Source organism: Cryptomeria japonica, chromosome 4 (genome assembly GCF_030272615.1).
Source record: "Cryptomeria japonica chromosome 4, Sugi_1.0, whole genome shotgun sequence".
Classification (NCBI taxonomy): Eukaryota; Viridiplantae; Streptophyta; class Pinopsida; order Cupressales; family Cupressaceae; genus Cryptomeria; species Cryptomeria japonica.
The window spans coordinates 722,748,836-722,765,348 of record NC_081408.1 but is presented as its reverse complement, the minus strand read 5'-3'; the positions used below and the strand labels follow the sequence as shown (position 1 = coordinate 722,765,348).

General features: G+C 33.6%; 1 protein-coding gene across 1 annotated transcript; it reads right to left on the bottom strand.

Moving 5' to 3' along the window:
• Positions 1-13,908: 13,908 nt before the first annotated feature.
• On the bottom strand, positions 13,909-15,319 carry LOC131875522 (xyloglucan endotransglucosylase protein 1-like). The gene is made up of 4 exons (XM_059220106.1): positions 15,076-15,319; positions 14,876-14,976; positions 14,567-14,760; positions 13,909-14,444 (listed from the first exon to the last, which is right to left on the bottom strand). Exons 1-4 carry the CDS (start codon positions 15,236-15,238, stop codon positions 14,078-14,080), a joined length of 825 nt encoding a protein of 274 aa, XP_059076089.1. The 5' UTR covers positions 15,239-15,319; the 3' UTR covers positions 13,909-14,077.
• Between the last annotated feature and the right edge of the window lie 1,194 nt (positions 15,320-16,513).

The following is a 16,513-nucleotide window of genomic DNA, read 5'->3' as shown; positions in this document are numbered from 1 at the left end:
GGAAATGTTGAATGGTGATAAGGAAATTCAAATGAGATTTATATATAGACAGGGTCAGGTAACAATGGAAAGTAGCGAGAAATTTCACAGAGAGTTGTTGAAGTGGATGATTTGGAGCGCGCTTTGTATTTATATTTTATGGTACTCGAGTTTCGCTCCACGAGGAATTCTAGCAAGAAGAAGAGCGTGTTTCTCGCATTGCATACGGCTGGCTTAGCTGTGTGCAATATAAAATAGGTGTATTTCATAATTTGGAAAGCCTAGTCAAAATGATTGTCTTGGATGTTGCCCTCCTGATGTAATGAGATGTTCGTGTGGGCAATGTTTATCCAGTTCCTACGATGCACCGACATCTTATGCATACAATACATGTTACACATCTTATGTATACAATACATGTTGAATATACATATAACTGCATGCCGTGCATCATAGGATCCTATGCATACAATACATGTTACACATCCTATGCATATAATACATTTTACATAGACATATAATTGCATGCAGGTGCATAGTAGGGGTTGGGTAGACAGTACCATTTCCACGTCGGGTCCCTCCGTAGTAATCCAGGCCAAATTTATTTCTTCAGCTAAAAGTGAGGAAAAACAGCTAACAGAACGTCAATTTCTTCCCTTATTGCCTCGCGATGATGATCAATGGAACTGTTACATGCCAAGAATAATCACCTAAGCTCTAAGGGTCTGAAACATAAAATTCATTATGACGATAAAGGTTCCAAGATCACGTTCACTACTATTCTCAGATTGCTAAATAAATTAGCGAGGTAGTCATTAATTCTAGAAAATTTCTGTTCAATTTATCTTTTTTCAAAAAGACTTTTGATAAATGATGTCAGATTTTAGATTTTTATATGTTTAGTGTAATTATGAAATTAGGTTTTTTTTTATTGAAATTATAAAATTATTGTCACAATAAATAACTATTTTCATATTTTGTTCTTGCCTTAAATATGCCGGTACTCTCTTAAGTCACATTACTTGACATATATTGCTAGTATAGTTATTATGTATTTCACTTGTCTTGACAATAGTGACACAATTGATTGTTTTTTTAAACACCAAGAAATTGCACCTAATCAAGCCAAATTAAATGCACAACCTAGTGTTTGCTTCCTACAATCAAAGAATTAACCAACACAATGACATTTAGTTAGGTCTACTAGTTTATAAGATCCTTGTGTTATCCTTTGTTGTCTAAAATTTCATTTGCATGTATGTTTATGAGTAGTGATTTCTTTGACATGCATGTGATCATTCTAGAATTCACACATGCCTTAAAGTAGGAGGAAAATGCAATTGTGAAATTTACATAACCCTACCATTTAGATTTACTTTTATCTCCATTTTGAGATAATGCCTTAATAGATTTACATATTGACAAACAATGTAATCTTATGTGAATTTGGGTTTCTTACATTTTGATTTTACCCATCTATTTGCACAAATTCCTTTTAACTTATCTCCCACCTTATCCACATAAACACATAAATCCTAAAATATTTGTCTAGACTCTACATTATGAATCTATTATGCCTATACATACAAATTTCCCTATCATTCTATTATCCATTTGATTTGACTATATCTATGTCCTAATACATTTCCCAAAAGATGAAGTTGACCCATCAATCATGGATATGACCCATAATTTTTTTAAATTCAATTTCAAAATTTGGCTGAATGTTGCCTATCTTTTCCCCACTATAACTTGAGTAAAAAATTATGTACTTGTATTTAAACATATTTAATTGTGCTTATTTTATAAATCATCAAATAACATTGAATACCATTTACATGTATAAAAGAGACATGTTATAAACATTTTGATTAAAGTACCTAAACAGGCCTAGTTTTGCATCACATCACTCTAGAGCATGTACATGGCCAGGGTATATTATTTTTATCTTCTACTTAATCTTTCTCCAAATTGAACTAGGATAATATGTCTCTTAGAAATGCATTGTTATCCCTCCAAAGTTATTTTAGATACCAAGCCGATATTTCGAGTTAAATGGTATGGCACAAAAAGGTAAACCAATTCAAAGAGAAAATCTTCAAATTTAAAAAGATCAAACCCATAGAGAAAAATAAGTGGATATATAGAAGTCCCAAACCCACTGTTTCAACTTAAGGTAGAGTGTAAATCTTGCATAGAGTTAAGGAGTTACATGTATAGGTAAAAGATAGGGGAATGAGCCCAATAATAAATAACATTGTGTCATCTATTAATATATACATGTATTAATATAGTCTACCATTTGAAATAGACACAAAAGTAAAGCGAAATCTCATAGGTGTCTAAACCACATTATTGTCTTTTACCTCCACTCTTATGCGCATGTGAATTCTTGAATGACCATGTATCTTAAAGTATATAGAACACAAACATGTGGGTAACCTATAGACATTAAAAAATCAAAGGATATCATAGGAATCCATATCAACTAATGGACCTTACTAATTCTTTATTATCTAGGTTCATCATTTGACATGCACTTTCCATAGCAAAATACAAAATAAAGGAAAATTATATGTTATGGGGAGCTCATACAAAATAATGTGTGTGTGTGTGTGTGTGTGTGTGTGTGTGTGTGAGAGAGAGAGAGAGAGAGAGAGAGAGAGAGAGAGAGAGAGAGAGAGAGAGAGAGAGAGAGAGAGAGAGAGAGAGAGAGAGAGAGAGAGAGAGAGAGAGAGAGAGAGATCATGAAGAGCAATTATATGGAACATGAAAAAGAGAAAGCCTTGAAATAAGATAATGAATGCATCTTTTGAGGACATATTTTTTGTGATGGCACTAGAACAAAGTTTTGATGCAAGAGCATTCCTAGTTCTTGGCAATCTTGCATCAGCCAAAACCATTTTTTTTCAGTTTGTTTCCTGTTTTACAGTTTCAACGTTTCTTTTTGCATTTTCTTGTATTTGCTCACTAGATCTTGCGGAGCTAGTTTTTTCTTCTAGACATGATTATCTCCCTTACCCCACGTCCGTAGGACATTTGAATTTTTTTCCGACAAGTTATCGCTTTCGGATTTTGAGACAGTTTTTAAGCTTAGAACATCAGAACTGTTTGGACCTATTATGCTATTAGCGAATCTTGCAAATCCTTTCCGTAGCTTGTAGAGCTTTACTTCATTGTACCAATGTTCCTTGGCATGTGATTGACCTTTCCTTTGGTTTGCACTTCATTCTTTGGATTCTTCAAAGGATTTTCTTTGGTGGAGGTTAACCTGGTGGTTTTACACATTTCATTTTGTTCATTGGCATTTGATTCTTCTTGGGCCAACATGGATCCCTCTAGATCATATAAATCAATGTAATATAGCTTGTAGAATCAAGTCTTTAGAAATAGAAGATCTATCTTGAGATTAAGAGGTCCGGAGTTGGCCAATACTGTAATTGGAATATGCGTGTGTTCAGGCTAGGGATCCAAATCTTGTATCCCGCATGTCATCGATAAATTGTAATTGGTTTTCATGATACAATTCAAATAGTTATGCAGTGCGTCTATCATCTAATCTTGTTTCCATTGTGTTTTACTTCTGTTGCACAGTCCAGATTGATATCTTTGAGGTCCCTCCTAACCATGACTGCACCAAGTTTATATTAACAAAATTTTGGTGTCCTAATTTAATTAGATATTCTAATAAATATACACACAAATGTTATATTTGGTATAGAATTAGTAATCCAACTATAAAGGATGAAATACAATTTCAACTAATATTGAGTGTGTCCCCATTTGAAAAATGGGCCATTAATTTCATAGGAACAATTAATCCTCCTACTCAAAATACCTATACAATTTTCACTATAGCTGATATTTAATATATATTACCTAGTGGTTAAAAGTAGAATTGACAAATAATTGCACCATTTAATATTTATAACATTTATTAAATATGCAACCATCATTTCATGGTATAGATGTGTCACGAACCCTATTTTTCCATAATTATTTAATTAGGAAAATAATGTTTATTTTTCGCTAGAGAGAACACAAAGTAGAGGGTGCCAAGGGAGCAAACCATCATGGCTAGCGTGGCATATTGAGATGACTATGTTTTCAATTTGGCTAGCAAAATTCTTGATAAGGATTTGTATTTTTGACAATGGATGAACTACTGAAGGAATACTACCATTTGAACTAGAAGGACCTTGACCTCATGTAGGATAACTTTACTAGAGAGGACACAAAATAGAGTCAACCATGGGAGCAAGCCATCGTGGCTAGGGTTTCAACCCTTAAATTTCAAACCGTTGAAGAACCACACTATGGCCTTCATGAAATCCAATAAATTAAAACAAATTATGATTGCTCATGAGGGCAGCCTTCTTGTTTGATAGTGCCCTCTATCATCTGGTTTTTAAACAACCAGAGTGAAAGTAAGGCACCAATTCTTGCATAACAAAACCAATAATAGCTGTACCAGTACCTGTGTCCCTGCCCCCAGCTAGGCAAAATTTGACTAAGGAAATCCTACCCCAAGAACTGACATGGAAAGTGTACTGTGTCTTTACTTTTAAGGTCAAAATGGAACAAGAAATGTGAATCTCTCCTTGTGGGCCTTTGAGGCAAGAAGCCTTCTATTGATCTTTAAACAGAAATCCTCTCAGGCAGATACAGATGAGCAAGAGGTGGTACTGGCAAAGGTAAAGACTATTGAAGAAGAGGTTGTCGAGGCAAAGCATACTTAATCAGCACAATGATGTACAAGAAGATATGGTGGTGGATTAACAGACGATGGACATTGAGGATGATGTGGCAACAGGGCCCAGCACAAACTTGGGCTGAAATCACCAGGATGACCTCAATGAAAACAAATGGTTGGCTTAAGGACCCACCTCATCATGGACTCCTCTTGTTTTTTTTTGTTTTTAGTGTATAAGAAGTTTCTTTGTCTGTGCTTGGATTCGCTTTTGTATAATCTTGTTGTAAAAGTATATCTACCATTTTAAGTTCAGCTATCAAATAGTATAATATTTGACAGTTTGATTCCGGCATTGTAGCTCAGACACATGTCAAGGCTTTTAAAGCCATAGGTACACTTAAAGGTGAGGATCCCTGAAAAAGATCTTCAATTATCTATCCAAAAAAAAAAATTGAGTACAATAACCTAACAGAATAGTAACCTTCACTACAGGCCAAATGTTGAATTATGGATGTTGGAAGCCATAAAAGCAAAAAACTTTTATCAGAAAATTAAGTGACTCACCCAATACTGGGGTACAGTACTATTATAAACTATTTAGGTGTAAATTTTTATTTCCAAGTAAACCGGTTCAAGTACTAAGGGCAATTGGTATGGCATTTAAGCTTTAAAATTAAGAACGATTACCTAAAAACCCTAAAAACTGATTGAATGTTAAAGCATGAACTGTGGGTGCCTTAAAACCTTTAATCAAAAAAGTGTGAGTACCTAACCAAACACCATGGTTGGTATTTGATGTAAATCTAAATTTACAAAACAAAATCGAGTACCAAAGGAAATTGATATGACATTTGAGCTTTAAGATTAAGGACAATAAACAGTGGTGTCCATATACATGATATTATGCCTGACTGAGAAAATCTAAAATATATAATTAAGGACAAAAACTTTATAACCTTAACGTACTTATCAAATGTCATATCACAAACTATGGGAGCTTTAAAAAGTGCATCATCCAGCACTACAGTAATGGCATTTGGTGTAAACTTACAATTGCAATTAAACCAATTTGAGTCCTGAGGACAATTGATATGGCATCTAAACTTTAAGATTAAGGAGAATAACCTAATGACCTTAAATACTGACAAGATGTTACGTTATGGACCTTGGAAGCCACAAAAATCTTGATTCATAATATTCTAAGTGCCTCGCCCAATATTCTGGTGTAAATTTGCATTCTAAACCGATTGGAGTACTGGGCAACTGATATGTGACTTCAGCTTTAGGATTAAGAAAGATAACCTAGTAGCCCTCAATTATAGACTTGGACAGCAAAAACTTATTCTTAAAATTGTAAGTGCCTCAATCAACTGTTGTATGCATTTTAGACTAAATCTTAAAATTGCAATCAAACTGACTTGATTACTAACAGCAACTGATATGACATTGGAGCATTCAGATAAGGGACAATAACCTAATAACCTTAGAATACTAACCAAATGGTAAATGATGGACTGTGGAAACCTTGAAATTCGTAATAAATAAAAAAATTGCAAGTGCTTCACCCCAACATGGTGTATGGTGTTTTAGTGTATGTTAAATTTACAAGCAGTTGCTATTTTGGTGTAAATTTCCATTTACAACTAACCCAAGTCTAGAACAGAGAACAAATGACGAGAAATTTGAACTCTAAGCTTAAGGACAATGACCTAAAACCCTTATATACCGATGAAATGTTGAATTATGGACTGTGGAAGCACTCTTAATCAAAGAACTCGTTAAATGTCTCACCCAAACATTGAACGGTATTTTGGTGTAAATTTCAATTTACAAGAAAACCGGTTCTAGAACCGACGACATTTGATACTTTGGTCTAGGTAAACAGATTCGAGTATCAAGGAAAACTGAAACAACATTTAAACTTTAAGATTGAGCTTGATAACCTAATAGCATTAAATACTAATCCAATGTGCCTGATGCACATGCGGGCTGAAATGGTAAAAACGAAACGATAAGAAAAACTTACTCCATGGAAAAGCAGGTCCATGAGGGGAGAATCATAAACCGACTGAATCTGTGGCCTTGTCCAGTCATATCTTGGGCCATTTGTGACGGCTTTCTCTGCCTCAATGCTAGCTGCAGATGAAAAATTTAACAATGGAGAAAAAGAAGAAGAAGTATTATTATTAGCGCATGCAATTGTTGATGTCTGAAGTCGTGGACTGGAACTTCAGAATTGCCTTTATCAGAGCCATTATCTTTTATTTTCTGCTGCAACTGCCGGCAGCCCCGAGGATCGATCCGTTGACCTGCAGAAAAAAAAGAGTAAAAGAGAAAACGAAGAGCTCCTGTTTTCCGGAGCTCCCGAAGTAGTGTAATGAGAGGCTAAATGTCATTAAATCCCTGTCCGGAGAGTTTGTAATTTGTTTGTACTGAGAGAAATCTGCATTTGTTGTTATTTGATTGTACCTTTTGTTTGTACTGAGAGAAATCTGCATTTGTTGTTATTTGATTGTACCTAGTGTTGTCGTGTTTTGTTTAGCTGCGAATTGTGTGGGGGTGGTAGATGAGCTTTCCCAACGACCATGAATTCAATTCCTTAATTTGTTGAGGGATCGATGGAAAGGTTGTGTCTGCATGGAGGTAGATTGACAATGTAAGATATATGAGAATATTCGGTATAATTATATAAATATGTTATAAGTTAGCTTTTTAATGATTTAGTTTGAATAGGAGAAGATGGAAAAACTTGATAAAGTTATGTGACAAAATTTACAATAGAAGAAGTAAAATCAACAAAAAGTTAGAAATCAACAAGAAATCAATGGTGAGGTTGTCATGTGTTTTGGATGGTTTCAATTTCAATCTTTGATTTCTATAGATTGGTTGGTTTCATGAATGTCAATAAAAACTTTCATGTCAATGTCTTTAAAGACGACAAATCTAATTGAGATCTATATCATGTCAATTTCCTTCAAGACAACAAAGGGAAAATAAATAACACTTTAGATTAATTAAATTAATTAATTTAGATATATTAAAATGAAAATATGAAAATAAAATAAGTGTATTTATTTGAAAATTTAATGTAGGTATGTTGTGATGGATGTTTAGAGGTGATTCGTTCATGTGAAGAAAAATTAAGCTTAATCAAATGAATGCCTTAGAATCTAGAGGATTATTATAAGTTTGTTTAGTTCACTTCTACAATTGTAGAAACAATCTTTGTGATTGTGCATTTTAACTTAGCCCACAACTTTCAACTTTAGTATATAGATTTCAACTCTACCAACTTCTTATATATGTTTTTAAAGTTTGTTTTGGTGTTTGTGATTTGTATTAGCCAATTAATGGTGTTTAGGAACACATTTGGGGAGTTTGCTAGGCAATAATTTATTCTCTTTTTGTCACACCCCTAGTAACACTAATTTAATGGCTTTTAATAAATATGGAAGACAAGAAGGCATGCATAGTATGCCCTGCATGTCGGTGTAAGCAAATAATGCAGTAATGATGCTCTATGATACTAAATATAGAAGTAGGAATGAGATCTCTTATGTGTCTTCAAATGGATTAGGGATAGTCCTTAAATACAACTATGCAAGGTGCAACTAAAATGTTTCATACATTAATTCAACACACAACAATTACTTTGGAAGGTGTCGATGCAAGTCTATTTTTAAACTTAAATTTTGAATTTATGCTTCCTTTTTGTAAATCACATGATTGACCTAGGTCAATCTTGCAAATTATGGATTTGAACTTAAGTGGAGGATGGGTGAATGAAGGTTAGGGAATGGGAACTAGGAGCGAGTGTAGATGGAATCAAGTAAGGATGAAGTTATATGAGAAGTTTTATGTATAAATCATGTCACATTGACACTAGTCATTGCATATATTTAATAATTAAGTCACAATAAGCCCAAAATAAATGGAAAATGTGCATGTATGCAATTTTCACCATTATATTTTGTCCTAACTTTGACTTGCATATGAACTACTATTAATATTCTTGTCAAAGTAAGAAAACTAATAGATATGAAAGAAAATATCTCAACCTAGAAAATGATATGGATATGGATATCAATACCACTTTTTGGTACATCCACCTTGTGATGAGTGTTTTGTCTTAGAAAACTAGAAAAAATAAAAAACTTAATGAGGAGCATTTGATAAGTATTTAAAATAGGTATGAGTTATCTATGACCAAAAGAAAGAAGCGAGAAGATTGCAATATTATACAACCTAGGTCAAAAGAATTAATAAGTATTGTTTGGAGTAACAAAAGCAATGTGATACCATATGAAATGGCCTTAATTGTACATTGGCTACTACAACCATACTCATGAAAGGAATGTTACTAACCTTATATTCCCCCCCTTAAAAAATTTGCATGCAAATAATCCAATAAACTTGGAAGAAAGGAGAAAAGATATGTAAATGAGGTAAGCCTTGAAAGTTGCAAAAATCATAATAAAATAAATAATGATAGGAACACGGTATCCCTAATTTGGTTCATAAATCAAGATATTCGTCACTTTAAGACCCACTTGTATAAGAAAGATGATGTAGCCCATAATAGGCATTGGTAATTTGAAATGAAATTCTATAATGTATATAGCTATATTGATGAAAATGATGGCCATGTAAAAAATCTATCATAAAATGCTATACGAATTTATTGGGTCAATAAAGATACTATCTGACCATACACGTACAATGATTCATATTATTTGTTATTTGGTATGTCATTATCATAAAAGGAAATCACCAAAGAAGAGGGATGAGAAAATCTCTATCATGCAACATACCCAAAAAAGAATTTATATAACTAAATGTTGGACAAATAACATTATATCAGATCCTTCTTGTTTCTATTTATATGCATATGTGTCATATTAGCAAAGAGGCACTCAAACAACTAAGGAATATATCCATATTGTGAGATTGATTATACAAAGTAAAAGGATTTGTATAAATTTATGTTTTGATTGGAAGTAATTAACTTAAGGTTTTCCCCATCATTAACACTTTCAAATTAATCATATTATTGTTAATTGAGTCATATATTATTTAATACCATATAAATTTGTGTATGATTTCCACTGACTCTAAGATAACTAATGGATGAAATATCATTATAATACCAAGTACAACCCTCTAGACAGATCTAATTGGAAAGTAGGAAGAAGATTAATCAAGTTATAATTAAGTAAAGTCTATTAAAAACATAATTAATAGGTCTTGTCAACTTGGTAAACTTTGTAGAAATTCAAGGCATGAAACAAATAACTTTAGAAGTAGTGGCAATATAATGAGTACTTGGTTCACTCTCTTTCTTACTATACCCCTTTGAAAACTATTTGGATTTTAAATTTTTGATGGATAGGTGGGCATACCTTGGGCTACGCCATTTCAAACATACCTAGAATTTTCAAAAGAAAAAGGAAGATGGGAATGAACAGGTAAGTGAACCATGTAATGCAAATGACAAACAAACACATGCCACAAAGAGGAAATGAATTGATGAAACACAAAACTGATGAGAACACTTAGAAAGGTAGGATCGAACAAGGTAGGGTTTTATAGAGAATTTGTAGAGAGATAGGATGTATCATAATCTTAATTATGAATGATTCCCTAAAAAATATATTTAATTACTAATAGGCCACAAACTCCTACATACCAAATGCAATTAATGCCCGACAAGCATGATAAATGCATCATCAGATAGTGATCATGACTTGAGGTGAAAATACATCATCATCATCATCATCATCATCATCATCATCATCATCATCATCATCATCATCATCATCATCATCATCATCATCATCATCATCATCATCATTGACTAAATTAGGGATTAGGGTTTTTGTCTTTAGCATGTTAAAAAGAAGAACAATGATGCTCACAATGACAAGGCTAATGAGGTGAAGAGAGAGATTGAGGATTGGGGCTAATGCATTTGACATATCAAAACGATGAACACCAAATATTAAAAAAGAAACAAACAACAAGATTAAGAAAACAAAAACCAAAAAGGACCAAGACAAGAACAAACAAGAAAGGGGAATAAAAAATATGGGGAGTGGGGAACTCCCCCCCCCATCCCTCCACCCCACTTTGTCAAGGAAAGAACAAAATAATGTTTGGATGCAAGATACAACAATTATATTCTTCTCACATCACCATCCTCTAGCTTGGCTGAACACTTCTCTCTACACGTGTTTTTAAACATCCAATAATAACCTTACAAGGTGTTATAGAAGGAGACCTCACTTTTTATTTCCCTCTTTTGGGATCTTCCACTGACATTCCAATATAAGTGCTATTGAATAGAAACTATTCCCCAACACATATGCATTAAAAATATGTATTTTAAATCTACGTTTTCCTCCAATAAATAGCATTACAAATCCTCACAATGTCATATCTTATTCACACTTGAATCTAGCATTAAAAACTTCTCTTCTATAGCATTCTTTATTCTTTTAAAAACTTTACGTTTTCACGATTATTTTGGATTGGCAACACTATCTTATGTGATATTTCACCAAATTAGTTGACACTCATCTATTCCCCGCTTTCTTTTAATAACTGAAACTTTTATTTGATTTTTTTGAAATAGAATTTGATAATTAACAATAACAATTAAAAGGTTGGAGATTAAATACAAATTCTTCAATTACCCAACCAAGAAATTAAACAATCAAATTAGAGCTTGATTATGCGAAACTAAACGCCAAAAAGATTTTAAATTGCCTTCTATCATAGCTTTTGATCGAACGAACATCTTCTCATGAAAAGTAATCACATTATATGAAAATTTTGTTATTTTTTTCAATTTTGACTTAATTGAAATCTATGAACACATACACACATACATATGCACATATACATGTTGACATATATGTATATGTGCACATAACATATATTGTACACATATATGTAAAATGACATTTCATTAACTCTTGTCCAATATGAATGTTATTGAACTATTACCTAACACATATCGCATTAAAAAATTCTATTTTAAATTGACAATTTTCCTCTAATAAATGAGATTAGAAATCTTTATATATCATATCTTATTTACACTAAAAATCTTAACATTAAAAATTAAAAACTTCTAGATGAATTGTGTGTTCTTTTTAAGTAGGTAATAGTAGAAGAGAGAATCCAAATAGTTTTGGATCCTTTGTGCATCTCAATCTCCTAAGCTATCTCCTAATTAGCTTATTGAATGTTCACCGAAATTTTATCGTAAACAAGATTATGAGTATCAAAGATGTAGATATAATAGTTACACTTTGCTGAACTGTCCAAAAGCACACTTAAAAAAGAACCGTTCAAAACTTAGGGTGATTGTTCTTTTGATGACTTAAAATTAAAGTTAAAAGGAAAAGATCATTACTAACTACAGGTATAAACAAGAGCTGTGAGGCAGCATGAGTCCCTGCCTAGTGCCAAAAATAGGCAAAATTGATTTGTACAAATGCAGATGTTTGTGTAAAACATGGGGGAGGATGTTATTTTATTTTATAATATTATACAAGAATATTAAATATTGATATTAAAAACAATAATAACATTAATTGAAAAATAAATTCAATATTAACAAAAAAAATATTATATAAATTGAACATAAATACAATTAAATTCTGAAATAAATTAAATTTAAAAAATTAATACTATATAATTCAAGTAAAAAGTTCAAAATAAATTAAACTATATTAAAATTGATACAATTTACATTTTAACTTTTACATTAAAAAATACAAATAAAATCATAATAAAAAAGCTCAGGTAAAACCGGGAATAAATTGCAGGTAATTAAAAAAAACATTTTATACACATTTAATGCAAAACAACACGAGTTTTTTCAGTCAGCCCATGGGTTTTCCGTTTTATCCTATAAAGCTCATTAAACCAGGGATGTTGCCTCCTCCGAATCGAATAGTATTTGTCGGCAGTCCTTGAGCCAGGGTTTGGAGAAGCTCTTTACGTACGCACATCATGGTCTTGCAGATCGATAGTCTTGGTGAGGCCGCTGGTTGTAGATAGCATGTAAATTCTTTTCAGAAACACAGGTAAAAAAATTTAGAATTGTGAAATTAATCATAGTTTCGAAAAAAAAAATAACGGCAACAACCAATGATAAAAGAAAAAACTAATTTCATTTTAATTATTAATTCTATTAAATAGCAAAACATTAGAAAATGTGAGAAAAGCCAAAAAATAATTAAATGTGATTGGTTGTCACGGATTTCAAAGCAAATTAATAGGCAGAGATGAAAACATTAGTTTCCGCCTATAGATAGGCGGGACTAATAAAGAATGAAGGGGCATAATTGTCCTTTCACCAACTTTGATTAAATAAATAAACCTCCATCCTTAATTAAAAAGCTATCAACTTAATTTATTTTCTTATAAAATTGCATAAAAGTACACATTCCACACAAAACCCTCCAAACAAAAAATATCTACAAATGAGAAAAGAATTGCTACAATAAATTTCCGACTGCTAGAATTTAAATATAATGAAAATAAATAACCACTTGAGCTCATGTAGCCAAAATAAGACCGCAAAATGAGCATTTTAAAATAGAATTTCCCTATATAAGCTAAAACAGCTTCTGTACATATATATGGTCCATGCAAGAACTTAAACAAATCTGGTTGGATTCCTGTGCCAAAGAAAATTGTCAGTTAGCGGAGAGAAAGCAGGACCGTAAAAGACATACGCGGTGTAACGAACATCCACTGACACGTTGGATTCGAACCTGCGCTGAATAAATTAAAAACATTATTAAAAAAGTAAATTCATTCATTCGCAGCTCCTGCAGAAGTTGGGTTCGGAACTCAGAGAGACCAAAAAAAACAAGCAAAGAAGCCCTTTCCAAGCCATGGCTGTAGCAAATGCTATGTTTACGAGAGTGCATGCTTTAGAATTGTGAAATTAATCATAGTTTCGAAAAAAAAAATTAACCGTAACAACCAATGATAAAAGCAAAAACTAATTTCATTTTAATTATTAATTCTATTAAATAGCAAAACATTAGAAAATGTGAAAAAAGCCAAAAAATAGTTAAATGTGATTGGTTGTCACGGATTTCAAAGCAAATTAATAGACAGAGATGAAAACATTAGTTTCCGCCTATAGATAGGCGGTAGCGGGACTAAAAACAGGTATAAAAAAGCACGGTTGAAAGAAATTTGAAACTCTTTGGAAATGCTAAAAAATGAATATTGAGATACATATTCAATTGACCGGGATCTAATAGTTACAAGTATAGCCTCTTGGGCTTGAAAATCGCTACAAAAAATGAATGAATAAAAGAATTGAATTAATGGATTTGGTGAAACTTGTTGTATCTCAATCCTTCGAACTCAGTCGAATGCCTAGCGAGTGCATTCAGCAGGGAAGCCCTGTGGAAACCTTTTACTGTCCGAACAGTAATTGTAAATCATGTAGTTTTCGCGCACCCATTCAAGTTTCTGCTGCTCACTCGACTCCAACGCCTCTGCACCATACCATGAATTCACAGAGCAATCAGAGGAGGCAGAGCATGTCTCTGCTTTGAAATTTCCATAAGATGCCACAAATGGAGATTTGCTCCAGTCGATCTTCACTGCACCGCCTCTGGTTGCCCAATTGTCTGCGTTCCACAGGCTTGAGTATATTCTCATCGCTTGATTCTTCGGATATGCAACGCCCAAATCTTCGCTGTTCTTGAACACTCTCACTGGAGTTCCATCCACAGAAAACCTGCACAATATCAGAAATACACATTATCAACTACAAAAATGATGTTAAAAGTAGAGGGCCAGGCCAGAGAGGACATTCAATAGCTGATTTGAAGTTGCAGGGATTATATTAACATTACTTACATAATTTGTTGGGGATTCCAGAGCAGGGAGTAAGTGTGGAAGTCTGCTGTTGGGTCGAACCAAAGGTAGAATTGCTGCTCCCGACCGCCTTTTCCTTGTGAGAAAACATTGGTGTGCATAATATAGGGATCTCCAGACAGATTTCCCAGGAACTCGAAGTCTATTTCATCGTGTTTATCCCCTTGTGACGAGAGCTGCAGCAGATCATCACCATTTTATTAGACCATACTCAACTTCCCACAACAATACTACTAGTACTACCCACTACTCATTTCAGGAGTGCAGAGTGAATCGAAGGGGCAAACTTACATAGTATGCAGTAACAGTTCCGGCGGAGTTACCAGGCACCAGCTTGATTTGCATATCAATCTTGCCAAATAGATATTCATTCTTGGATTGGAACCCTGAACCTGTTTTCATACAGCAGAGGCAGAGGAGATAAGGATCCATTCAACATACCGTAAAAATCATATATATATATATATGCAGTAAACATATGAGATAAATACCTGAGGACTGATCGAGAGTAAGCTGCAAGCGTTGGCCATTGTCAAGTATCTTAGCCTGATCATTTCCCCATGTGATATCGAAGTCATTGTAAAAATTTGCAGAGACAAGGTGGGAGAATGCAAGTGCAAGGCTTAAGAGGAGAGCACATAGAATGAGGTCCATTGAAACTGAAGACAAGAATGCAAACCGTATGAGTATTGATAGAGGTAAAGATGATGTGAATGTTGGATTGCAGAAGGAAATCGATGGAATTTATATACATAGGCAGGGTCAGGTAAGAAATGGAAAGTAGCAAGAAATTTCACCTAGAGTTGTTAAAGTGGATGAGTTAGTGCGCGCTTTGTATTTACAGCGAGTAAAGGTTTTGGGATTTGTTGCACTCGGAGATCCAGCTGGAAGAGTGTAGTGTTGAGTACAGGTAGCATAGCTGTGTACGTTATGCAACAGCTGGCGTAGGTGTGCGGATTATGAAAGAGGAGTTGTATTCCATAAGTGTGGGTGCAGTTCCGAGGCTACTTAAAATGTAGTTTCTTGGATGTCGACATCTCACCTGTCCACAAAGCGGTCAAACGCCACATACCGCGTGTTTTTTTTAATATTCTTCAAACATGTGAGGAGGACGCTGGTATACTTATTGGAATAGTATTTAATTGTAACGGTAGATTTTGTATACCAATGTCTCTTTTTTTTGAAGAATGGTTTAATAATTGATAGAATATTATATTTAGCTGATAGGTTCTCTATTTGGGCTTTTGTCCATCAAAGTGTCAGTGTTCTGGTAATTATCGGACTTTCGACATCTTTCCGACCACTCTTCATTTTCAGACAATGACATGTTTTTGTTTGGGTAGTCACTTGATTTTATGTGTTTTATCATTTATTATCTAGCAGTGAAACTGTACGACTCCAACAGTTTGACAGTGACATTTATGTCGATTGGTGGTGTTTGTTAATATCCTAGGGTTCAGTGAAAGAAATTATGTGATTGTGCAAATTCTTTAGTTACTACCTGAAATTTGTCGTCCTACTTGCTTGGGTGTGTCTTCCTGGCGACAAGTAGTTCAATCATAAGCAACTCAAACCCTAGATGTTTTGCCACGTTCAAGGGTTGTGTGGTTGTTTGTTGGAGAATGTATCTATGCAGACTGTCAGGTATGCCTGCTTCAAACCCTATCCCGAAGATTGTAGGTTATTGGGTTTCTTTTTATTTTGGTTTGGTGGTGTTTTTGAACTCTAAGGATTCTAGCATGTTGGCATTTTGTTAACGGAAATCGGATTTAGGGTGAACTATTTTAGCCCCTTTATCCATTGCCATGAGGAGAAACAACGAATGCAAGAGATAAAAACAGAAGTCTGGGTCAAGAGTGACAAAAAACAAAAATTTTCACAAAGTGATTCTTCCAACTTTGAGCAGAGCCATACAATAGGGGAACATGG